We start from the raw sequence: 23,202 nt of genomic DNA, 5'->3' as shown, positions 1-23,202 counted from the left end.
CTTGGACATATATGGAAACAACAGTTAGATACAAACCATGCGAGTCAGGAGCTAATTTGCATAATTAATGAGGAAAATTCACTGCATTTTATGATGGGACTATCTGTGAATCATGAGATAGAGGGGAATATCGATAGATGTCAATCATGCAGATTAAGACCTAATTTGCATACTTCATAGAAAATACAATCATTCTGTAAATGATGGGAATTTTGTTTTTGTGGCATTTAGAAGTTACACAAAGCTGAACATTTGTAAATATAGGTCATACAAATCAGGCCACCATTTACATTATTTATTCAGCAAATACTTAGCAATAGCCTTCTTTGCTGATACTTTCATATTTTGAACAACTTCTTTTGATCTGGGTCTGTGTCTTCGCACTTATATGTTGAGATCCTTTTGATGGATTAGTCTAATATTTGATAATATCAGTAGTTAAAGAGAGTATCACCACAAACACCATATTAAATAATCTGTATCTATGTAGCCGGTATAATCGCCCTTCAGAGTAACACACCAGCTTGACACACTGTAATAATAATAATACTACATAGTAGAGAGTTGTGTCCTACAAGTCTAGTTGTCTTTTTATTCAAGAATGCCCCAAAAGATATGATATTAAAATTAAATAACAGTTAGACTATAAATAGATTATTCATTCAGATTGCAATACATATAAATTATGATAAATTAAGTAAATTTGAAATTAAATAGGAACTAATACTGGTTTTGGTGACACCAGCTTACTAGTACCATTGACATGCTCATACAGTCTCAACAAAAATCTCCCTTAACTGTTAAAAGTTTACTGTTACATAATACGGAAACCTGACAGATACAGTCTGCCCATGAAAATAGTGGGTTCGCTTAAAAGGCTGGGCTGTCTACCAGGCCAGGCTACCTGGCCTGTCTACCTGGCCTGGCTATCACGTCAGGCTACTCAGATCCCCCCATTCATAGCCCCATCATATGGCACTCAGCCAAAATAGCTGATTGACAGGCATAGTAATTGCTGATCTCCAACCCTGCTAGTGCCAGTGACCCAAGGTTGCCCTGTCCACCACTGGCTGGGCCCTTTGGGAATGTGTCTGGGAGGCCTTGCTTGCAGCATGTCAGGAACACAAGTACCAGCACTGTGTTTGTGTATGTTTGTGGGTGTGTAAATGTGTGTGTGTGTGTGTGTGTAAGAATGGGCTTGCCAGCAACAGAAATTTGTTTCTTTATTGAATATCTATCTTCTAGAACAGAAACTATCTCAGCTTGTGCAACAAGAAGGGAGAGCATAAGACCCCATTCACACTCAGAAAAACGATTCGGATAAAACATTTATCCGAATAAAAAAAATTCTATCCGATCCAAAATTGCGTTCACACTCGTCTACGGCAATCCGATTAGTGCGCCCTCAGTCTTATCCAAATGAAATATTAGGTTGAGGTCAAAGGGTAGCGTCATTTCTTACAGCTCAAAATGGCGGGAATCCACCAATTTTTGATGCTGTTGTTCCTCTGGAGAATGTTCTGTAGTCGTAGAAGGGAACGCAATCGACGGTCTTTGATTGCGAGAAGGTTTCACCGACAAAGTCTTCTGCATATTGGGCTAGCTGTAGTACAGCGCAGATGTACGCCACCAGAGCGGCAGACAGAACGATCTGGGAGCGGGAGCGAAGCCATGATTGGTGGAACAACATTGTGCTTTGAACATTTTCAGACTCGGACTGGCAGAAAAACTTCTAATTGAGCAAACTCACCTTTGATAAGTTGCATCCTATCCACTTAAAGTGAATCCTATCCCCTTGCGCGTTCACACTGCCGAATCGTACGAATCGAGACTCCCCGTGGCACAGTTTTATCCACTTCCTGGAGTTCTATCTACCTCCCCGAGGTGGATCGCGAGGGATTCGAATCGATGAAATCCAAGTGATTTGGGAGCGTTCATACTGCTAAGTTTTATTCGGATCGGGTAGTTTTATTCGGATAACATGTTTTATTCGAATCGTTTTTCTGAGTGTGAATGGGGTCTATATCACTTGCTCACTGTAAAGCTAAACTTGTATTGACCAAGGGGGGTACTGTATAATTACATGTGCCTCCTTGTTCTCTATGCTAGTATACCATGTTGACATATACAATCTTAGTAGTCACATAGCATTTTTGAGGCTGTGGATTGTTATCCACTGTACAATTTTTGTGTCCAGGACAGAGCCCAATCCTCTCCTTCCACTGACAATAATCTCTCCAACCCCCTAATGTACAAGTTGGAGTGTGGAAAGTACTGTTAACAGATTTTGTGACATGTCAAAGGATTTGAACCCAGGACCTCTGTTTTCTAGGTCTAACATCCTAAAGCATTTACCGAACACAGTACTGGTACAGTACTTGAAACATTATGTGTTCCTGACAGCTGCAAGGAAGGCCTCCCACACACTTTCCCGGAAGGGTCCAGCCAGTGGACACTGGCAGGGTTGAAAATTAGCAATTACTATGCCTGTCAATCAGCTATTTTGGCTGAGTGCCACATGATGGGGGTATGAATGGGGGGATCTGAGTAGCCTGACGTGATAGCCAGGCCAGGTAGACAGGCCAGGTAGCCTGGCCTGGTAGACAGCCCAGCCTTTTAAGCGAACCCGAAAATAGTAATGCCTTCATTGAAAGCAGCTTAGACTTAGAAGATGATATTGATATGGTGTAGCAATGACCTTCTTACAAACATGCCTCTACTGCTACCCAAAATGTCATAACCCATTTCTGTACAAAAATATTGTATTAAAAAATCTTAAACGACAACTACATCATGTATTGCTTGATGTACAAATTATTGACATAACATAGAAGTAATAAAACTGACAGTTTACACATCATGCAGCAAACTTCTTAGAAAATCCCAGACAGACAATCACAGAATCAATACGAAATATAAAGTGCCCTTACTGTCCACTTATCCTGCAACTCAGTAGTGTTACCTCTTCTAATCTATATCTAGAAGCTTTTGACGATGCAACATCTCCTGAATTTGTTGTGTGCTAGTTAGCAATATCACTATCTAATGACAACAATTCTGGCTAAGCCAGGTAATTTATGACATTAAGACAGATTGCAACAATTCTGTTATCTATTGTACAAGAAATATGATAGTGTATATCAATGAAGGTTAGACATCCAGATAATAAGATATGCCAAACAACAATTTTCCAAGCAACTGGATATCATTTGGGGAAAATTCCAAAACCATATCTACTCGTGTAGTTGCTTGAGTAACTACAAAATGCACTATTTGGCATATGCCAGTGAATGTCACTGCATCATAGACTTAACTGCGAAATGTTATCAGATACTCAGGATAAGCCTGTGTGTCATGGAAGATCACAAAGATGTTTGGGTTTTTGACATTGTTGGTGACGCTGTCATACAGAACGGTCTTGTTTACAGGGTCTTTAGGCGGAGGGACAATCATGCCCTGTCTGCCGATCGTGGCCTCTCCCACCAGGACTCTGGCCAGGTACACATGCTTGTTGTGCTTGGTAGCTGGGAGGGAGTACTGGTCCTTGGCTGAGAAGCTGGATTCTACAGCAAAGTATACTCCATTGCCATACAGGGTAGCTGGATTAAAAAGGAAAAATAGATGAAACAAACAACACTATAGTATAAACAAGAACTAATAGTTCCAGTTCTAGAAATACATGAACATGAAGAGATGAAATAACATAACAAACATGGCATAAGCTACAAGGTTAGGTTATGTTGAAAAGATATCCAAATGTGGTACCATTTTTTCCACAAAAGCTCCTGTTGAAGCCATGCGCGTTGATGTGGGAACAGGAGCCAATGGAGGTTCCATGAAACAGACGTCTCTCATTATTGGCGGCCTTGTTTGTTCTGTCCATCTTCTCCTTTTTCACCTGGTACTGTCGCCACAGGGCTGGGTTCTGGATACGCTCAATCTGTAGAAAGCACAGGACAAATTACATCACTCCCTTACATTTAAATATAGTCCAAAATCCAACCATCAAAGAAATCATCTGCAATGGCATTGCACCTTTTCCTAGATATCCCACAAATGTAGTCCTGCACTTGAGTACTTGGCCTCTAGGAGGCAGTATTTCATTCTGAGGTTGGGGAATTAAAAGTTAATACATGTCATTCTGTAGAACGTGTGTGTATCTCATTCACTCTCTGGTTAAGAGGAATAAGAGCCATCAACACCTAACGTTACAACATTTTATCACTTTATCATGAAAGGAAATGACCCACCCTAATGTGTGAATTTTCTTACAAGCAATGAAGAAAAGAAAATACAATGATGTTACCTTGACAACCTTAGACAGCATGTCTCCTATCGTTTTGGTGAAGTACATGTAAGTCTCCTGGAACTCCAGACTCCCCTCACTCAGCTCCACCACCTTCACCTCATCATCACCCTGGGGGTCCCAGAACTCAGGCAGATCTGCAGGGTTAGACAGTCACTGCTAGTCAGCCATACTGACATGCTTCATTCAATGAATGATATAAGAGTAACAAAGTGTCAACTTAGATAGTTGTCAAGTATATTGTCCTTGATTACATTTATATCGAAATGGATATCAATTGAAGAGAAATTTGCGGTACCCGTCTTTGTGTCTTTCCTAAGGATGAGTCTGGTGTCTCCTGTCAGGATCCGGGTCTCCTTCATCCTGATGAAGTCCACATGGCAAGCTTCCAGGGTGTCTGGCTTGGTGAAGTCAACATAAGACCTCCCATGCTAAAGAAACAAAAACGTCAAAAGGCTGTGTGTGAAGTGCATGCATTTGTCACATTTGACATATGTGTTTGGATCGTGATGGTCAATGATTTATGGACATGCTTGTTGCTTGTCCATCATACCTTGACTTATGAAAATGATGTTACTTCAACAACATATTATAATATACATGAAGAGAGTGAAAAAAATATACCATCACTTCATATTCCTTCAAACATGTTGCAAACAAAAGGAAACTGATGAAGATATTCAGATGTCATCTTTAGAAGAATGAGGAACTTTGCTTCAGTGGCTTGAAACTACTACAATGTAGAACTGTAGTAATGATAAGGCACATACCCGTTTGGCCTGTTCCAGGACAGCGTTCAGGTCAGGACTGTAAGGCTGGTACATCTCCTGCTCCAGGTAACACCACTGGACCTCCCTAGACATCAGTTCAGCCTGCTGACTCTTATACTCCTTCACTGTGATCTCATTCAAAACCTGCCAAAACCAGAGACACTGTTGAAAAACTATAAACATGGCTGAATTTGTCAAGTGATGCCACAGCATTCATCAAACAACATGATGAGCTTTTGAATTGTCAATAATCATGAGTAAACCCAGGCACAATAGAGATGTGATATGTGTACCTTGTAGATATCAGTCACCACATCACTGACATCACCTCCGTTGCCTTGTACTCGGATGCTGGAGTCACTGCTATTGATGGTTATCGCCACCGTATGCTGCTTCTCCAGCTCCTAATTGAAACATGCAGAAAATTTGTTGTACTTTTTGTAAATGTCTTTGGTCTTCATTATTTTGTGATATTACATAACAAGTATAGGAACGAATAAAAGTTAACATTTTTGAACCCAAACGGGCAAACAAGGCTTGTTTCATACATCATACTGATGTATTTCAAATCAACAGAAGTTCAAGTGCAACAGGCAGTTCAATTTCATAAACATAGGGATGGTCAATAACAAAGAAGTTGCAAACAAGCCAATTTAAAAAAAAAAAGGCAATTGTTCCAGTTCTACCTTAATTGTAGCCTGGTCCAAAAGGGACAGCTTGTCCACAGATGGATCTGTGATGATGTGGTCCTTACACTCCCTGCTCATCATGTCCTCTATCTTCCTCACAGCAGTGTCCAGCTGGGCTTTCTTTCCTGCAAATACCTTCAGCACTATCCCGTCTACTGAGACAATCAGGGGAGCTTCCTTCGGGTCAAATCTAATGACCCTCTTCATGCGATCAGCTACTGCATCTAATTGACAAGAATGTAAAATGCCATGTGAACTCTACACAAATGAATAAAATAGTCTACATAAATGTCTTTGTTTTGTGAATTGAATGTAATACATGTAGGACGTAGAAATATATTTATCAATCATGTCAGCCTTGACAGTCTATAAGTTTAAGAAATGTAATAAACAGTTATGCTATATGATTGTTCTTAATATATACATTAAGATACTAATAAGTAATGTTCCTAATAAAAAATTACTTCTTAGCCCACAAATCTTACAGTTCGACTCACAACATGAAACACCATTCAGTACCAAGGACCTGGCCTGGTGAAACCTACTTGCTATTTTCTCCAGTGCTGCAAGCTGTCCTTGCTGTCTCTGTCCTGGAGTCCACTGAGAGATGGCATCGCGGTAGCAAACCATGACTTCCTCTTTGGAGATGGTAGCCCTGACTAGAACCAGATTCTTGGGCTTGTCTTCGTGGACGAATTCGTCAATGGCCTCCACCATGCAAGATGCTGCTTGGCTTGTCTCTATCCGTGTGCTACCTGCAATAGTTCAGGGAGAAGGCAATGCATGTGTGTGATTAGTGCATATACTAATATCAATTTCCTAGTTGATGATGATGAGAATATATAAAAATGAAATCCACTTTGTAAGGCTTGGAAAGTGTGAAAAAAGGTATACAATGGTGAAAACATTTGATCAGATGACTATTAGAGTGCATGAAGTCTTTTTGAAGTGCTATTGAGACATTCATATAGCATAAGATATTGATTTTGTTTTGTGAATGGAATTACCAATGGTGTCTTTCCTTGGTGCTGAAATGGTAATCTTCACAACATTTCTGTTATTGTCTTTTCTTCTCACCATCAAATTCCTGCAAAAGTAAAAGAAATTGAACCATATGTGCAAAAATTCTTAACTAAGAACAATGTAATGTGTGTACCTGTGCCCAGTGCAGGAAACGAGATGGACTTCAGCTCCATCTCCTCGGCCAGACGTAAGACGTTCCTGAACTGCTCCTTCAGAGTGTAGATGTCATCGCCTGGTGCCACATGAATCACGTGCTTGCAGCGCAGGTTTCCTGACCCCGTCACGGCTACACCACTGATGGGTAACGACCCTGTGGGTAAGGAATGGATAATCTGATTTTGCCATTTTGGGACTAGGCACAGTTTGTTGAAACACAGCATAGACCAGGCAAGAGACATTTGTGCAATTATTCCTTATCATCAAAATCATTGACTTTTGCAGTACCTGTATCAGAAAAGTATAGTAATACATCAAGCAGCTATTTCTTTTGAATGATAAGCTCAAGAAATACTTGAATAAATGTCAGTTTTGAAGTTTCTGCTCTTAAACTACAATTACCTTAATAATCTCTTGCTGTATTGACCTCAAATGCATCAATGTTTGTTGACTGTAAATTTCAAATGAATCTCTCAAAAATATCTGAAAGACAACATTGGACATTAGATAAGATACTATAGAAAAGCTTGTAACCACTTACCAAGTTGGCGACACTCAGCCAATACAGCATGGCCACCAGCATTGAGGATAGCTCTTGGCACAGCACCTACAACACAGAGGAACCATGTAGTGAAACACTGGAGGGAACTCAAAGTGCCAGCAGTGAATCTTATCGGCCTGCAACATATCATTGTCATCAGGCACAAAGACAATACCAGTCTTCCTTACCCATGGTGAAATCCAGTTTAGCATTGGTAGGGTTCACAATGGCATCTGTCCTGTCTTTGGCGATGTTCCCATGCTGAACATGGAGACAGACATGTCCAATCTGGACTTCGTCTGTCGTCGGTTGTGGACTAGACGAACCACTGGACACGCCCGCTGGAACAAGAAAATGTCACAGAGGCTTGTATTTGTCGGAAGTCTTCAATACAATCTGAATGGCTGTGATTGATTTGTAAAACTTTGAATTATTCATGGTGGTCATCGCCAGATGAGAGAATAACATGTTAGGTGCGTCACCATATTGAACACAATTATTAACAGTGCTTGCATGCAAGTAGCAACCAACATGGCACAGTGTAAAATGTATGCGGCACACACATATCAATAACTGCAGCTGACAGCTATTACTACCACCCCTTCTGCATTGACTTCACCTCAGAAGACTGTTGTTGATGCACAACCTGATTTGTTATGACTGCAAGTTGATAAATTTTAATTTACAACTGCAGTATTAAGGGCGATAGAGCCCTAATAAGCCACCGACTGTGGCTAATAAGCCTTTTCCCCCGTTCACGTTTCCTTTCAAATTGTTCTTTGTATATTGACATGTAAACAACTTTAATATGTGCAAATTTAATAAATCACATCAGATCAACCTTCCTCCGGGTGCAGTTTGTGCGGAACGCTTGAGAACGGCTTGGGTGATGCAGACAGGTCCCTGTCGGGGGTGAGGGAGCCTTCTGAGCCTGACTGTAGTGTGCCGCCTTGGCGCTCCAGCTCTGTCTCAAAGGCCTGCAGAGAAATTGTACATCAGCACTTCATACAGACAACCGCCCAATGATTGTCAAAGCCAATATTTTGTACTAAAATTAGCCAACAAGACAGATTCTGGCATCAAAGGGTGATTTTCCCTGCTTTTTTCAAAATCATATTGTTTATGAAAATAAGAGAAGGATACATGCATTAAGATGGCATACCTGAACTGTTGCCTGGTCCATGCTGTACACCACAAACCGGATGTCTTTGACCCCAGAGTCAAGGTTTTCCTTGCCAAACTCTAGAACCTCTGCAAACATGACCTTTGCCACCAGGTCACGAGGGAAGTCTAAGGAGCCGGTACCAATGGCTGGAAAGGCAATGGACTCCATCTTGGATTTCTCTGCTTCTTCAAGACATCTCCAGAGGATAGTTTTCAAATCCTAGAAATATGAAAAGTATGAAAACAATCAGCTGAAAGTGTGGAACATTGGAAGTTGGATAATTCAGAGAGCAAAAGACTTGTTTGTGAATAAGATCTAAAGTAAAGAGAAACTGGTAAGCATGGTTGAACATACTTCAATTCCACCCCCGGTGAGTCGATCATAGCGCGTGCATACAGCATGGTAGACCTGCTTGCAGGGTAGCTTTGCTGGGTCGGTGATGATGACCTCTCCTGCAGGCACATCTCCTGTATGTGTGTTGGCACGGTAACACAGAGACTGCAGCTGGGGACCTGCAACCTTCAGGACGCTTTTGGATGCAGAGCCTGAATTCAGGTTCAGACCTGGCTGTGTTGTGTTGACAATGATGTTAACCTGGAAAAAAGAATGGATATGATAATCAAGGGTGACTTTCCTACACCCTAACTGCAAAGTTTCAAAAGTCCTCTCTTCTTTTTTATCTTTACCGTAGTCTTTCAGTATTTCAATCATACATTTTATCCAAGGCAAAGAAGCATGTGCAAAATGTCAGAGAAGTATCTGCATCAAGACAATACTGTTCAAACTGAAGTAGTGTCCTACCATTTGCTTAGCGATGCTCCCCTTTACCAAAGTAATCTTCAGGCCCTGAGGAGTTGTCAGGGCGCCTGCTGTCACATCTGGCAAGTCAAGATCTTCCTCTATTATCTGCTTCTTCTTCCTTGTACCTGCCTTAGGGGGTCCTGGGGGCCCTGTTGCCTTCTTTGGCTCCTCTTGAGCTGCTGCTGCTTTCCTCGTGGTGGGAATCATCTCTACTCTATCACCAAACGTGGCGACCAAGGCCTTATGAAACGCTGCCACTTCCAAGGAGTTGATACTGATGAACCTTATTTCCTGGATACTTGTGTGGTTGTTCTGAAGGCAGAACTCTACGGCAGCATCTGTCACGCCCCTGGCACTGATTTCTGTTGGGAAGCCGAAGGACCCAGCTCCGATGGGCGGCAAAGCAACATTCTGTGGCCTCAGCTCTTCTGACAGCTCCAGTGCATGGAGAACCAGTTCAAACAGTTGGGTCTCCTCCTATTGAAGAATCAATTGATTAGGTACAAGTTTACATCATTTATGCCATACACCAGCAGGTGATTTAGCAAAGCACAAGTCATAATCATCTACAGGTAATGAGGATATTATCTGTTTTTTAAATATCTTCCTCTACTGTCAATGGAGTGACCGAGAGCAAAACCACAATCGCAATCACTGCAGGCTACCAAGACTTACCGATGTGGCGTCCTCTGTTGTGACCTTGTCCATAGAATGAGGCCACCGTGGCACCACGGCATGCAGTACATGTTTACAGGGGAGGTTACCAGAGGATGTCTCCACAACCTGTCCTTCCGACAAGGCTCCGTTACTTCTGATGTATTCCCTGCACTCACGTTGGATGCGATCCCCACCTAAGTTTACATTTTACAAATGATTGATAACATTGTGCTGCTCACTTAAATCTATAAAAGACAAAATGATACTGTTTGATGAAAGACAAAGAAGCATGATGTAGAGTATTAAAGAGAATATATCATATTTACCTAATATTCTAATGGCTTCCCCCAGGGCTCCGGACAGCTCCAGTTTGGGATTTGCTGGTGTGATCATGACATTGACAGGGTGCCTGGTGATGTCTCCCTTGCAGACAACAAGCCTTGTACCATTGTCCATGGCTACATGGGAAATCTCTTCTACCGGCATCTGCAATTCTGGTATTGAGCCTGTACCTCCCCTCTTTGTATCAATCGGTATGGGGGAGTCCGTGCTTGATAGTGAATCAACATTGCTCTTTGACAATGCCTCATCCAAAGGTGTTATCAGATCAATTTTGCAGTGATGCATATATTCAACAACAGACAAGAACTCTCTTCCTCCTCCTTCAGTAAAGTATGCAGGCATGCCTGGCTTCTCCACTGGCAGCTGGCAACTTAAGATGCCCTCCCCAAGCTCTTTTAGTTTCTCCACTGCTCTCTTCACCCCTTCTTCTGTACCTTCAACGCAGAACCCACTCTCGATCCCTCTCGTTTCTCTGGAAATGTTAACAGACATTTGCTTCAGATCTCTCTCTATATCTCTGAGTTCACCAACACAGTTTTCTTTCAGAAATCTTGCACGTCCATTCTCCATAGTGAGAAAAGTGTCCACTACTGTATTTGTCTGCAAAAAAGACTCAACCTGATCTACAACCTCGGGAAGAAACTCGACAGCTCCCACCATTCTCAGTGTCACCAGGCCATTCTGGTCGTCTTCTTGAATCCTGACCACCATGTTGTCTTGGATGCCTTTAACAAACTCTTGCCATGCAGCGGTACCTAATGCACTCTTGCTAAGCTCATCAACTGGGATATTGTGTTCAGCAACGGTGTTCTGTAAAATGTCCAGTGCCTTCTTAGCGTCATTGTCAGACACACCTGACACAACCACTTCCTTGTTCTCAACTGCATAGACCGCTGTCAAGCCGTCCTTTCCAATGCAGTTATGCACAAACTGTGAAGCGTTGGCATCCTGCAGAAACTCTTCGATGTTTTGCGTGGGCTTGTAGGAACGTTGCACAAGGTTTTCAAGCATTTCGTACATTTGCACTTTGACAATGTCGATATCATGAACAAATCCCTTTAGTGTGATCTCATTGCTGTTTGCATCCACAGCTACTTTCAATGAGGGGAAGGAATCTCTTAGTAACTGGAAGAAATTTCCCATGATCATGATTTTTATCCTTGCTGGAGTCATTGCCAGTTTCTCTGTCACAACCCGCCTTCCATTCTTTGCGTCTTCCTCTACCTGTTTGACCACCTCTGTGATTTTACTTTCCACGTCATGCACTTCCTTGGACAGTCCAGAAATCAGCAAAGCATGGTTGGTGGGATCATCCTCAATCACAACCTTGTCTGAGGGAGGGAGTAAAAGGTTGGCTACTCTTGTTGTCACAGACTTCCACAGGTTTCCCTGGACAAGAACCTTCCGAAACTCAAATGCTTCAAGGAAGGATTTCAAAGCTGTCTGGACTTTGACATCCCAGTCCCGTGTGATGGGTGCGGCAGACTGGGTCTCTTCCGATGCTGTACAGATGATTTTTGTGAGAGATAGGTCCCCTTCCACGGGCCACTGCAGCCGTGCCTGCTCCCTCTCCAAGCTTTCATTCAGACGGTCTTGGTATTGTTGGTTCGACATGACAAACCTCATCACGTGGTCATCTACGGGGCAGGTTACTGGTTTAGGAATGGACAAGGTAACAGCTTTCACCCTCGTTGCTCTGCCGAGTTGCGGAAAGTACCGTTCTACATTCAACTGCTTACTGTTCAATGTGTGGGACTGGCTGACAACTGTTTCCACAACTGTAAAGCAAACAGAGAATACATCAACATTTTAGAAACGCAAAGAAATGCAGTAATTGTAAACTGATTTCCAAAATCATAAATCCAACAATTGGCCATTTAGAAGAAAAATGCAAAAAGGACTGTATAGTTTGCTACAAACATCTGTCCAGTCATCATGCCTACATGTATGTTCAGTTGCTTGGAGAGGAAATATTATCCCAGTAGCTAACATTACAAAGGATTTTATTTGAAGAATGTAAGAATTAGAGTGAATTTTAGACAAAAACTAACCACAATAGTCTTCAAAATGAATGATGGCAGAGTTGTCCGCAGCAAGAAGGTCCACTGCCAGAACATAGCCCCCACCACTACGCCGTTTGTTCTCAAAGTGAAGCGTGAGTGCATCGGTGGACACATCAGGAGGCAGGTTGGAAACCTTGATGCAGTCTGCCACAGGTAGTCTCGCAGCCTTGACATCTGCACCGTCCAACTGCCTCTGACTACATCTCCCGATGAAACGATCCAAGTCTGTGAACACATTCAAAAAATGGACTGCATTGCTAATCATAAACCAAACATTTTCCCTTGCTTTGTACATTGACTGCAGGACTAAACTGTCTACATTTTGTATGTAAGAAGTTTATAACATGGCTCAATGATAGATGAATGAGTGAGTACAAACCTATGTGTTCAAAGAAGGTGACCAACACAACCCCCGGTTCTTCAGCATACAGGAACACAATGTCCTCCTCTGCACCGCTCCTGTTCTCCACATACAGCCGGAGGGTCTCCTCCGTGGTGGTGTCCTTCACCCCACGCAGCAGCACACGGTTGGTGTCCATCGGGAGGTTGCGATGCTGCCCTTTCTGTTTCAGACTCACAGACTTGACTGTCAGCACAAACTCATCCAGCAGATGAGGACCTCGTGCAATCACACTCTTCACAACTGTGGAGAGATGAGATTGAAATTCAAGTTTTGATTATCAATTGTTTGTATTTGTGTGTTCAATTTATAACACACAGTTAAGAAGGAATATGATATTCGTTATTACAAAACCTTCAATGAAGGGTTACAAAATGATTGAATTTCATGTAAAGAAGTCAGGAAAGCATTTTGTGTAGACAAATGAAAAAGCCAGAACACTATACTTATACAATAAGTACAAACATAATGCAGGCATTGTCGTGTGTTTAGTAATGTATTCATGTGTTATGAAAGTCAGTAGCATGGAAGTGGCCAATGAGACTTTCTATTAGTTTCATCTAGTGCTTACTTTTCTCCCCATCATGGGGAGTTTTTGCCTCAGATTGAAGTGTCACTCCCTGACTATTAAGTATGATTCAAAACAGTGTGACGTGCAGTAACTTTTGTTTGTCACATCAAAGCTGTTTGCTCACTGACATTAATTTGAAGTGGCAAGAGGTGTGCTTAAGCCTCAGGGGTTTGAAATGACTACTTAATTTGGGTTCACTGGCCAAGTCACGTTAAGCAAAGATTGGAGATAAGATGCCACCAGCATTAAAAAATCCTTCCTGTTATTGCTCTTTCATACAGCACTGTGTGACAGGCGCCACCCGAACCAGTGTGGACCTACCTCCTTCATTCTCGAAAGCGATGAGTGCAGTGTCGCCTTTCCTTTCAAACTTGAGAATCTCCCCTCCCCCTGACCTTCTTTTGTTCTCGAAGTACAGCTGCAGTGTGTCATCAGATGTTTTGGGGCTGATGTTGTCGACCTCTATGATACCCTGCACCTCCTCGTCAGTCTCGTCTGAACACAAACGTATTGCTGCTAGTTAGAATGTGAAACGGTTGCCCACTTGATTTAAAATTGTCTGGCAACCTACCATCTATTTGACCATGCTGTAAATTATGTTGAAAACCAAATTATAATAATCGTATTATCATTATTGTAGTATTTCCAAAAACAATTTACTTCAGTCAAGCAATTGCAAGCTATCAACTTGAAGGAATAGTCAAGGATGTTTTACAAATATGCAGCATATCAAGGTTTCCCGGTTTACTGCACCAACACACCGACTGTTACAAAAATGTACATCAGTCAATACATACCACTTGAACTCCCCCCAGGGATAAAGGATGGCATGGTGGAAGACTCTTTGCTCTCTCCTTCTCCGTTAACTGTAACCTCTGAGATGTTGTTGGACAGACATTTAGAAGATGCAGTTGACTTTGAAGGGTTGGCAGATCCTGCTCCAGGTGATTTTGAATCTTGCTCACCTCTGTTCACAGTCTGGAATATAATCATGCAAGAACATTTGTAAATTTATGTTACACATATTCTAAACTTGTAAACTTACAGTATAAAGCAGATCAGTCACATTCATAAATGGTACAACTGGAATGATAATGTTTTCTTACATTAAGTCATTGTGACAATTTAAATTTTGTCTTTTGATTTTTCTGCAGTGATGCTCATGCTGAATACAAATAAATGTACTGTATATGCATTAACTTTTGCGTGCCTTTATTTCCTGGTAGGAGGGAAAGAGCAGTTCTGGAACTGCTTGAGGTTTGCAACAATTCTGTAGAACCAAAGTAATTCAAAACTCAATTTGTGGTGTTATGATTTTGTGGGAAAGGTCAACCTCCCCCAATAAATAAAGATATAGTCACCAGCAAAATTTCAATATATAGCATATCTTCAGATTTATACAGATCATCTCTAACTTAGTCTAAGAACAGGTGGTCAATAAACTTTGGTACTAGAAAGTCTCACCACTTCTCCATCTCTTTTGGTACGTTGGTCTGTTCCTGCTTTGGGCCTTGACAAGAGAAGGGATTGGCTGGTGACAGGCTCTTCCAACGGTGTGACAGTCAGGGTTGTACACACCACCGCCTTCTTCTTGTCCAGGTACACCCTGTGCTTTCGCCTGGTCAGAACATTGGCTGCAGCTTAACACAGAAGGAAGAGCAGAAAATGTAGTCCACCACAGAACCAACATGGCCCCCATGTATTAAGTTATAACCCGTGTGACATGCCAGATCACTTGCTGCAGGATCTACTTTATGGGTAAATTAGATGTTATGAACAGGTGGCATTGAACTGTGAAAATCGAAACTCTCAAATGTACTCAACTGCATAAGGTTTCTACCTGACACATTTCTTTTAACATTGTCGGTCTCACACTGAAATGTTAAGCTAATCATCTTAATCCTATGGTTCTTTGTGACAAGAGGATAGATAATACCTGCCTTTTAATCATGTCTTACTTTACAGTGCATGGCTGGCTTGTCAGGAATGGCCAACAATAACCTCTCACTTCTGGCTTAAGTACACCCTGGGGCTCATGATTTATTCAAGATAAGAAAATGTTACACTTTTAACTGCCAAACCTTGTATGTTCTACCAGGCCAGGGGATTGGTGTTGAATATCTAAGCCATGCGTTTTAACGTAACCTTCCACGACCTGACATTGGTGTGTTTATCTGGAAGTGACCTTTGACAGGCTGTACAACCTCAAATATTTAGTGAATGTTTACGGGGATCTACGCCTGAATACAGAAGGTGTATGCACTATTCTTCAGGCTTAAGCAGTAGATTATGGCTGCTTTGACCTCATTTAAAACTTGGTGACAAGAGATGTGAAATGTACACAAATACAGCTCCACGTACAAAGATATGCCTGCATTAACAGGTGGTCTGAAATACACAACACTAACTTGTTAGAAGTATAGTTCTTCAATTGGACAGTTGCAATGACGTTTCCCTACAGCTACAACGTCTTTTCCCTCTGGGAGTGACCTTTTGATAGGTCATGGAATCTTACAAATACAACAATGACAGACTTGCATTAACAGGTGGTCTGATATACTACATAGAATTCTGCACACTTAAAGATAAACCAATTATATGAATTCTATTATGAGCAAAACTACTGGTATCTCTTTAGATTTAACTTTATAACATTACTCATGCCCGTAGCCAGGGGGGGTTCGGGGGGTTCGGAAGAACCCCCCCACACGCTGAAAAGGTCCGCTTTTTCATGCATGAAGGTCCACTTTTTCATGTCCAAGAATTTTTTTCAAAGGCATGACTGATTTCCATTTTTTGCTTATAGACATTTCATTCAATCTTAGTGAGTCTATCAGCAAAATTTGCCCAAGAAAGTGCAGGAAATGGCTTTTCAGAGGGTCCAGATTTCAAAATTTCCCCGGACCTCCATTCAGTCCATTGCGACGCCTCGCGCCTTTGGTGTCAGACATGGTGAAAATAACTGCCTCAAAGACTTATGCCAAAAGCCTTGTGTATTTTGATAGAAATTCCATTAAACTTAGCCAGCAAATTTTGGCCGTCAAAATGCAGGAAATGGGGTTTCAGAGGGTCAATATTTTAAAAAATTTTCCGGGGGAGCATGCCCCCGGACCCCCCTACGCAGCTCACGCCTTCGGCGTGAGTCTCGCGCCTGCGGCGCTCGATGGTCCCACAAGTACTAAAAAGAACCCCCCCAACCAAAATCCTGGCTACGGGCATGTTACTATTCTTGAGTGAAGAGCTGAAAAGGCTTTCCAACATTCCTGTGAGGCTTTTGACTGAAAACCACAGTCCATCTACACTTGTCTGAGTGAAAGTTCCCAGAGTGAATGATTGACACCCATTACTCCCAGTGTGAATACAGAATCAGGTAATTACATGATGTTTGCTACAGCACATAAGGACTCATACAGACTAGACGATAGCGAGGCATAAAAGTTGCTGGTGCCCACCTCTAGTTCACAGCATTTGTGTTATACATGTAGTCTTGCAACAGCCAGAGAAAACACCTGGATATGGACCTCTTTTATGTTTAGCATAAAGACCACAATATAGTCCCAGTTTAAGCCTGGGGGGACGTCTGGACAGCTTGCATTGCTTGTTGTCTGCACGTTACCATGTGCTTGGGCTATGTTATGCGGGTCATATAAGTCCTGTCTACAAGTTAATTTGTTGTGGACAACTGGCACCATGCAGTGCAGACAGAGACGGAATTTAAAGAAAAAGAAAGAAAGGACCAGACCGGAAGAAAGGAGGTGGACAGAAGCTTGAATCACCTGATGGAAATGCAGTCAAAGGAACACACCTTTGGGAAGATGAGTCAGGATCATATGTACCAGACAGGACAAACAATTGTGTGTAACATTCTTACACAATTCATGGGAAATTATACCAATACCGAACAGAGTTTTAGCAGGAGGAGGTACAACACTACTATTTAAAAAAATATATAATGTGAAAGAGGTAAAATTTCGTGTTAATGTTTGATCTTTTTTAAAGCCAAACATACTGTAGCTTCATGGAGAAACTTGTGCTATGGTCAGTTTTAGTATTCACTACACACCGCCCTAGAGATGGTCCCAAACAAGTTGACATTAGGGGAAGCTGACATTGAATTCTATGTAGTGTCACTGGCCTGGCCCCAACAACAGGCACAGGACACTGGCTACACCAACAAAATGGATAAAACAACTGGCCCCACCCCAAGGAAAGCCCTGTGTGATTGTGTGTGTGTTTGATTGCGTGCGCACGTACATGTTTGTGTTATATGTGAATGGCCTGTAGTGTGTGTTGATTATGTATGTGGATGTGTATGATGGTCGTTTGTGGTAGCAAGAATATACAATCTTGATGAGTATAGAAACATATAGTGCTTGCCACTGGGCACCCTGGATAGTACCTGATTAATCTGTATTATCTTCAAGCAGATATTGGGAGGAGCATCATGTTTTCAGAATGCTGTCACAGCTGTGTTTTCCTGACTACTAAAAAAGTGGGACAAAAAATGGAACCATCTCAATAGTTACCAGTAACGTTAGATTGCTATCTATGTAGGTATTTCAAACGGGACATTCTTGGCATACAAACATTTGTATGTCATGGCTTGACCCTGATATAACGTTTACACAGCAAGTATTCGAGTTGGTGTACATATGTCAGTGCAAATTGCAAGAGCATCGGGCATCAGTGAATAACGATGTGACAGTGAAGTCATTTCACAAACACCAGTATGTACGCAGTATGTACATACAATGAAACCATTTATACCACGTTAAGGTCATGGAAACATTCACAATGGGGAGGGTGGGGCATGATGGGAAAGGTAAACACGTCACTTCTACTCCAAGTACTTCTGTGCACACAAAAGCTTCTAAATGGAAACCCGCAAAAACAAAGGTCGTCAGAATATCAATGTCCTTATTATGTCAGCTACGTTAAACTAGAAAGTACCAAGGCTGGATAGTGTAGACCCCTTTGATCCCCGCCTACATAATGTACGATTGTGATTACAAGAACAAAGAAAGGTTTCCACTCCGCCAAGCTTACCTCCCAACAGTTGACTAAACATCGGCTATGGCAAGTATCCTCCCACCCTGTAGGTGTAAACAAGTGTCCGCCGTACCCTCGTGTCGTCAGAACAGGGCAAGCCGCCTGCTCTGGACCACAGAAGTCAGACTCGTCATTTGTGCCTCAGGTTTTTCTACCCCAACTGAGCCATTCAAACAAAACTCAAAGTGACATGCTAATAAGGCGAGGTGACCGGACTGGGCTGTCAACTTGGTGCCGGGCCCGGCCCTGGTGATGACATGAATACTAACGCTAGCTGTAGGCAGAATTAACGTCCAACTGACAGAACATGACAAGGGCTAATTTTTACACATGCTTTTAACGAGATAAAGCCGATAAAATCATTTTACAACTCTTATTCAGAAGATGATAAGGTAAAGTTCTTTCACTCACAGTCACACTGCACCCCAGCAGCCTTCCAATCCGCAGTCTGATTTGAATTGGCCAAAGTGGTTACTAGATAATTATACGTTCATCATCACTTTGTTTGACAAAAGAAAATAAGTGATTGTTAAGTGTACTGTGGTCTGCCGTCTTAAATGAAATTGAGGTTTGGGGCCCCAGAGACCTTCCAAACTACCCATCATATCTTAATTAGGTCACCCACTGTGAATATTGTCTGATAGGGGCGGGCAACTACCTGTGCATTCGTAAATAAACAACATCACATGATGTGTGATAGCTAACGATATAATCGTATAGGTCAGAGTTCGTACCTATCATAGTACAAGTCAACCTGTGATTATAAAGCACAGTCGGCTTGTCAGCATTCCCCAGGCCTGCTGTAGCGTTAAGTCTAATTATCGGTGTCACATGTAATTCTGTGCACAACAAAAAAACTTCGTCCTTGGTCAAGGGTAGGGGCACTTCGAAACCCAAAACGGTGATCATGGCATTGGCAGAACCATATGTTCACGTCAACGGTCACGCACTTCCGCCGATTTAGCGGAACAGCGGTTTTGGCACACGTTAAAAGATAACCTCACTGCTATGAAATGGACCGGCATGCAAGACTGGTAACGTCAGCCCTTATATCGCCTATTCCTTGCCGTTTCCATTGTCCTCGGCTGGCCCCTATCCACCCTTATCTATACCACCTAAACACTCTGAACAAAAGTCAGGGGCTTATCAAAATGACCGTTGGCTTTTAGGATTCCCCCAGTCATCTGATATAATACACACAGCCTAGGTGGGCTGTGCCGTTCCTACCTCTACACAAAAACGTGAAAAGAGAACCGTTTTTATGTCACATGAAACTCAGAGATCTACTCGTGGCCACCGCCTTATTAACAATGGACAGTACGCGTTCCACGATATCAGATAGGTGGTGAAATACACCGACTCCACAATTTGGCGCTGTTGTTGGTCCTCTTTACCTAGTATACAGATTCTTGTCACACCGAATGATGACTAATTGTTCAGAGATCTTCAGAAACTGGTGGGGTTGGAAGGGAACGGTGAGGTGGGGCGGGGCGGGGCAAAACAAATTGAAGGGAGGCCCAGACAATGACTACGAGCTTTTCAATGTCACGCGTGTAATGAGGCAGCCTGTGTTTTAGATAAGAACACTGAGATAAGAAGGCATTCAAATGCACAATGTGGTGTGTTGAAAATTGTCCTAAGGTTAGCTCCATCATTTTCGGTAAATAAACCCGGCTAGTACGTCGCACGTCGTCCACAGTCAGTCATGTGGATAAATATCATACGTACGCGTACATGTACCGAGCGTCACTGCAATGCGACTACAACTGTATTCTGAAGTGAAACCGACGTAAGTAGAACATCTGGTCCGAAAGACGGCCAGGAAACCAACCAACCACCTGTTGATCAGACTGTAAACAGTCAGCCCCAGCACAACAGTTTTCTCATGAGAGTTGAGATAGCTATCGCCGACAATTCCTACTAGTATACTCATTGACTCGGCATTTCCTTCCCTACAGTACAGGTCCCTGTTGTCTCTTAAGATCTATGTTGGTCTACATACACAACAGGTTAGTGTAAGATGGAACTGACTTGAGAACTGCGCCATAGGCAGTTATTTTGTCGGCAACCATGCAACCTTAGCTGTAACTCGGAGGTACCGTTGGACGACATCAATACAAACGCTAAACCTTACCGATTCTTCTACCTGCCTTCCGAAGTCGCAATATAATCTCATTCTAAATCGTTCACGAAAAAGGTTCTTCATAGTTCATCTACTTTAACACTAGCTTAAAAAGAGAGGAAAACATTTTTAAAACACTTACCGCCCGGGTCCTTAAAGCGAACCAACAGTCTACCCGCTTCTCGCTGGAGCTCTACACTTTTCACCGGCCCACCGCCAGACAAAGATCGGTTCTCAAAATAAGCTTTCAACGTGTCAGAGATAAAACCTGGGTCCAGTCCTGGTGGGATCCCATTGGCGACTATTGTCCTGTCCTTCAGGACTTCCATCGCGGAAGGGGAGCGATTGGTGACCTAATACTTAAGGAACGCAGGAGGTAATCTCCGACAAAACTCGCGGGCTTCCATGCGTCCATTACCTCTGCCTAAGGTGTATCAAGCGTCGACTGTCTTGATTGGCCAATGACCCAGAAAGGTGAAAGTGCAGCCGTGAAACCGCAGCGCGAGGAAACGTCCCTGGCTAGGCGTGGTGGGAATTCCAATGTCGCGTTCTCCATAAATAATACACGTACGCTATGGTTAACTGTTTCACCCCGGGGTGGGTCGGTTTAATACGGTTAGATGAAGTCATTTTCCAGAGGATTAGAAATCTTCCTATTGCACCTGGGCTCCTCGCCGCGACTCACGGCCTCAGGTGGGCCGACTGAAATGTGCGGCTATAGATATTACCGGGATCGATGTGGGCTGCCCGGCTCCGAGCGGTCGTTAAAGCCAGATTTATAGCACTATTTAAACATGATGTTTACTGGGTTTAGCGTGAACTCTGACTTTTGGCCCGATCTGTGACAGATCACAACAGAGATACAGAGGACAACACAAATTACTTAATCTACTCAGACTGCGTGTCGGCAGAGTTAGGTACCGAAGGCTTGAAGAGAAACACAGTTTTGTTTATATATATATCAATATATCAATATATCTATAACGTTATTTGTTCCTTTGTACCGTTAATGATGTATGGAATAGTGGTACAGACGTAGTTCATCATTGGTAATGCCGATTCAGCCATAACCCAATGTATGCTCACAATTGAATCATTGTGTTCTACAAAATGATATTCACGTGCAGGAGACAATGACAAACGTTGGTAGGTGCAGAGGTTCAGGAGAAGCGCAGTTTCGCAAGTCCTATTTATTTCATGGAATAGCTGACATGATAGAGCTTAAATTCTGACATTGAGATTGTATCTGTCTCTCCACATATTCAGGTTAGATGTTTCTGAACCTCAATATGTACCGTCACTGGATAGATTCACCAAAATAGCTTTGATACTAAGAGACTTGCTGCTTCTTGCTGCTGCTCAGAAACTGACAGGTATAGTGAATATGATGCCGCATGCATGTAGCTATAGCGGACTGCCTGGCAGAATGAGATTGTTTAAACTTCCGTAAATCGCATAGTAATTACGATGATGAGGACCTTTCATTTAGGAAACTACCATTAGAAAACGATACTGTTCTCTTTAGCCAAGGCGCGCCTTTATGTGTAGGTGAAAATTGCATGTCCCTAGGCCATTTTTAATGTCACCATTACGTCTGATCGATAGACAGGGCGGCACGTTAATAACGCCCCTGGGCAGTCACTGAGCGCGGCACGCAGCTGGCACAGGTTTACTATTTATGTCACATACAAGGTCGGAGACGTGCATTATTTTACTTTCTTGTGTAACTAAAGGATTATGAAATCTTAGATCTTGAAGGGAAAATCGCGTGAATACATAGCACTTGCGCACTCTTTAGTTTCTTCCATTGTTATAGGAACGCCTAGAAAGAAAGTACTCGCACTGATAAAATGGTTAGAGGAGCTGTCCATCTTCAGTCACGTACATTGGAATAATGTCAAGGTAGCTGGGAGCCACCATCGCCTATCTCAGGGAGGCTGAAAACAGAACTTGGACCAGTCCTTACCGGATTGGCTGGGCATCATGGGTGCAGGGTGGAACAAACGGACCCCTGTCGTGGTGTACCGCTGACCTAGTAACTTTACTTACATAGCAAATGGGCATTGAATTTAGAACAAACAACTTCTGTCGGAGAGAGAAAGTTCATTGCTACGTAACGTTATATGCAAATGAGAATTTGTACCTCCGATTCCTCAATACATTTTGTACGCACTATTTCTTTTCCCGTTATTTCGTATAAAAAAGCAATTAGAATAAAAATTAACGCGCAGTGTGCCCTGACTGCCCTCCACGTACGGCTGACTTTTCTGTTGACTCCAGGATTCTGTTTTCACCTTGCTACTTTGTCCCGATGGCTTCTGTGTTTGTACAACATTTGCCAGTGTTGTCGACTAAGGAATCCATCAGTGGAAGGTAGTCATCAGAAGACTATATTGTAAGCAAAACAACGGTGTCAAAACGCCGACCGAGGTACGAGCTATGGAGGCTAGTACGACATTTTGTTGAATAAATATTGTCTTAATTGCACACGACATCGGTTCTTGCACACGACCTTGAGGCAAGGGCGTGCGCAGATATCTTTTGAAT

General features: G+C 42.5%; 1 protein-coding gene across 4 annotated transcripts; it reads right to left on the bottom strand.

Annotated features, from left to right (window-relative positions):
- Positions 1-2,633: 2,633 nt before the first annotated feature.
- LOC118414283 (protein mono-ADP-ribosyltransferase PARP14-like) lies at positions 2,634-21,373 on the bottom strand. 4 transcript variants are annotated; one of them, XM_035818215.1, is made up of 23 exons: positions 20,798-21,373; positions 14,949-15,124; positions 14,282-14,462; positions 13,806-13,979; positions 12,893-13,156; positions 12,502-12,738; positions 10,435-12,228; positions 10,127-10,302; positions 9,452-9,928; positions 9,005-9,244; positions 8,648-8,869; positions 8,327-8,462; positions 7,674-7,826; positions 7,486-7,551; positions 6,922-7,098; positions 6,311-6,520; positions 5,763-5,989; positions 5,370-5,480; positions 5,077-5,220; positions 4,605-4,737; positions 4,307-4,443; positions 3,766-3,940; positions 2,634-3,599 (listed from the first exon to the last, which is right to left on the bottom strand). In XM_035818215.1, exons 1-23 carry the CDS (start codon positions 20,982-20,984, stop codon positions 3,310-3,312), a joined length of 6,087 nt encoding a protein of 2,028 aa, XP_035674108.1. In that variant the 5' UTR covers positions 20,985-21,373; the 3' UTR covers positions 2,634-3,309. The 4 variants fall into 4 exon arrangements, with proteins under 4 accessions (XP_035674108.1, XP_035674110.1, XP_035674109.1 ...); XM_035818217.1 differs by lacking the exon at positions 20,798-21,373 and adding an exon at positions 18,945-19,164; XM_035818216.1 differs by lacking the exon at positions 20,798-21,373 and adding an exon at positions 18,531-18,876.
- Between the last annotated feature and the right edge of the window lie 1,829 nt (positions 21,374-23,202).

The sequence above is a fragment of the Branchiostoma floridae genome, chromosome 4 (assembly GCF_000003815.2).
Source record: "Branchiostoma floridae strain S238N-H82 chromosome 4, Bfl_VNyyK, whole genome shotgun sequence".
Taxonomy (NCBI): Eukaryota; Metazoa; Chordata; class Leptocardii; order Amphioxiformes; family Branchiostomatidae; genus Branchiostoma; species Branchiostoma floridae.
Note: the sequence above shows the minus strand (reverse complement) of the source record. Positions and strands in the feature narration are given on the sequence as shown.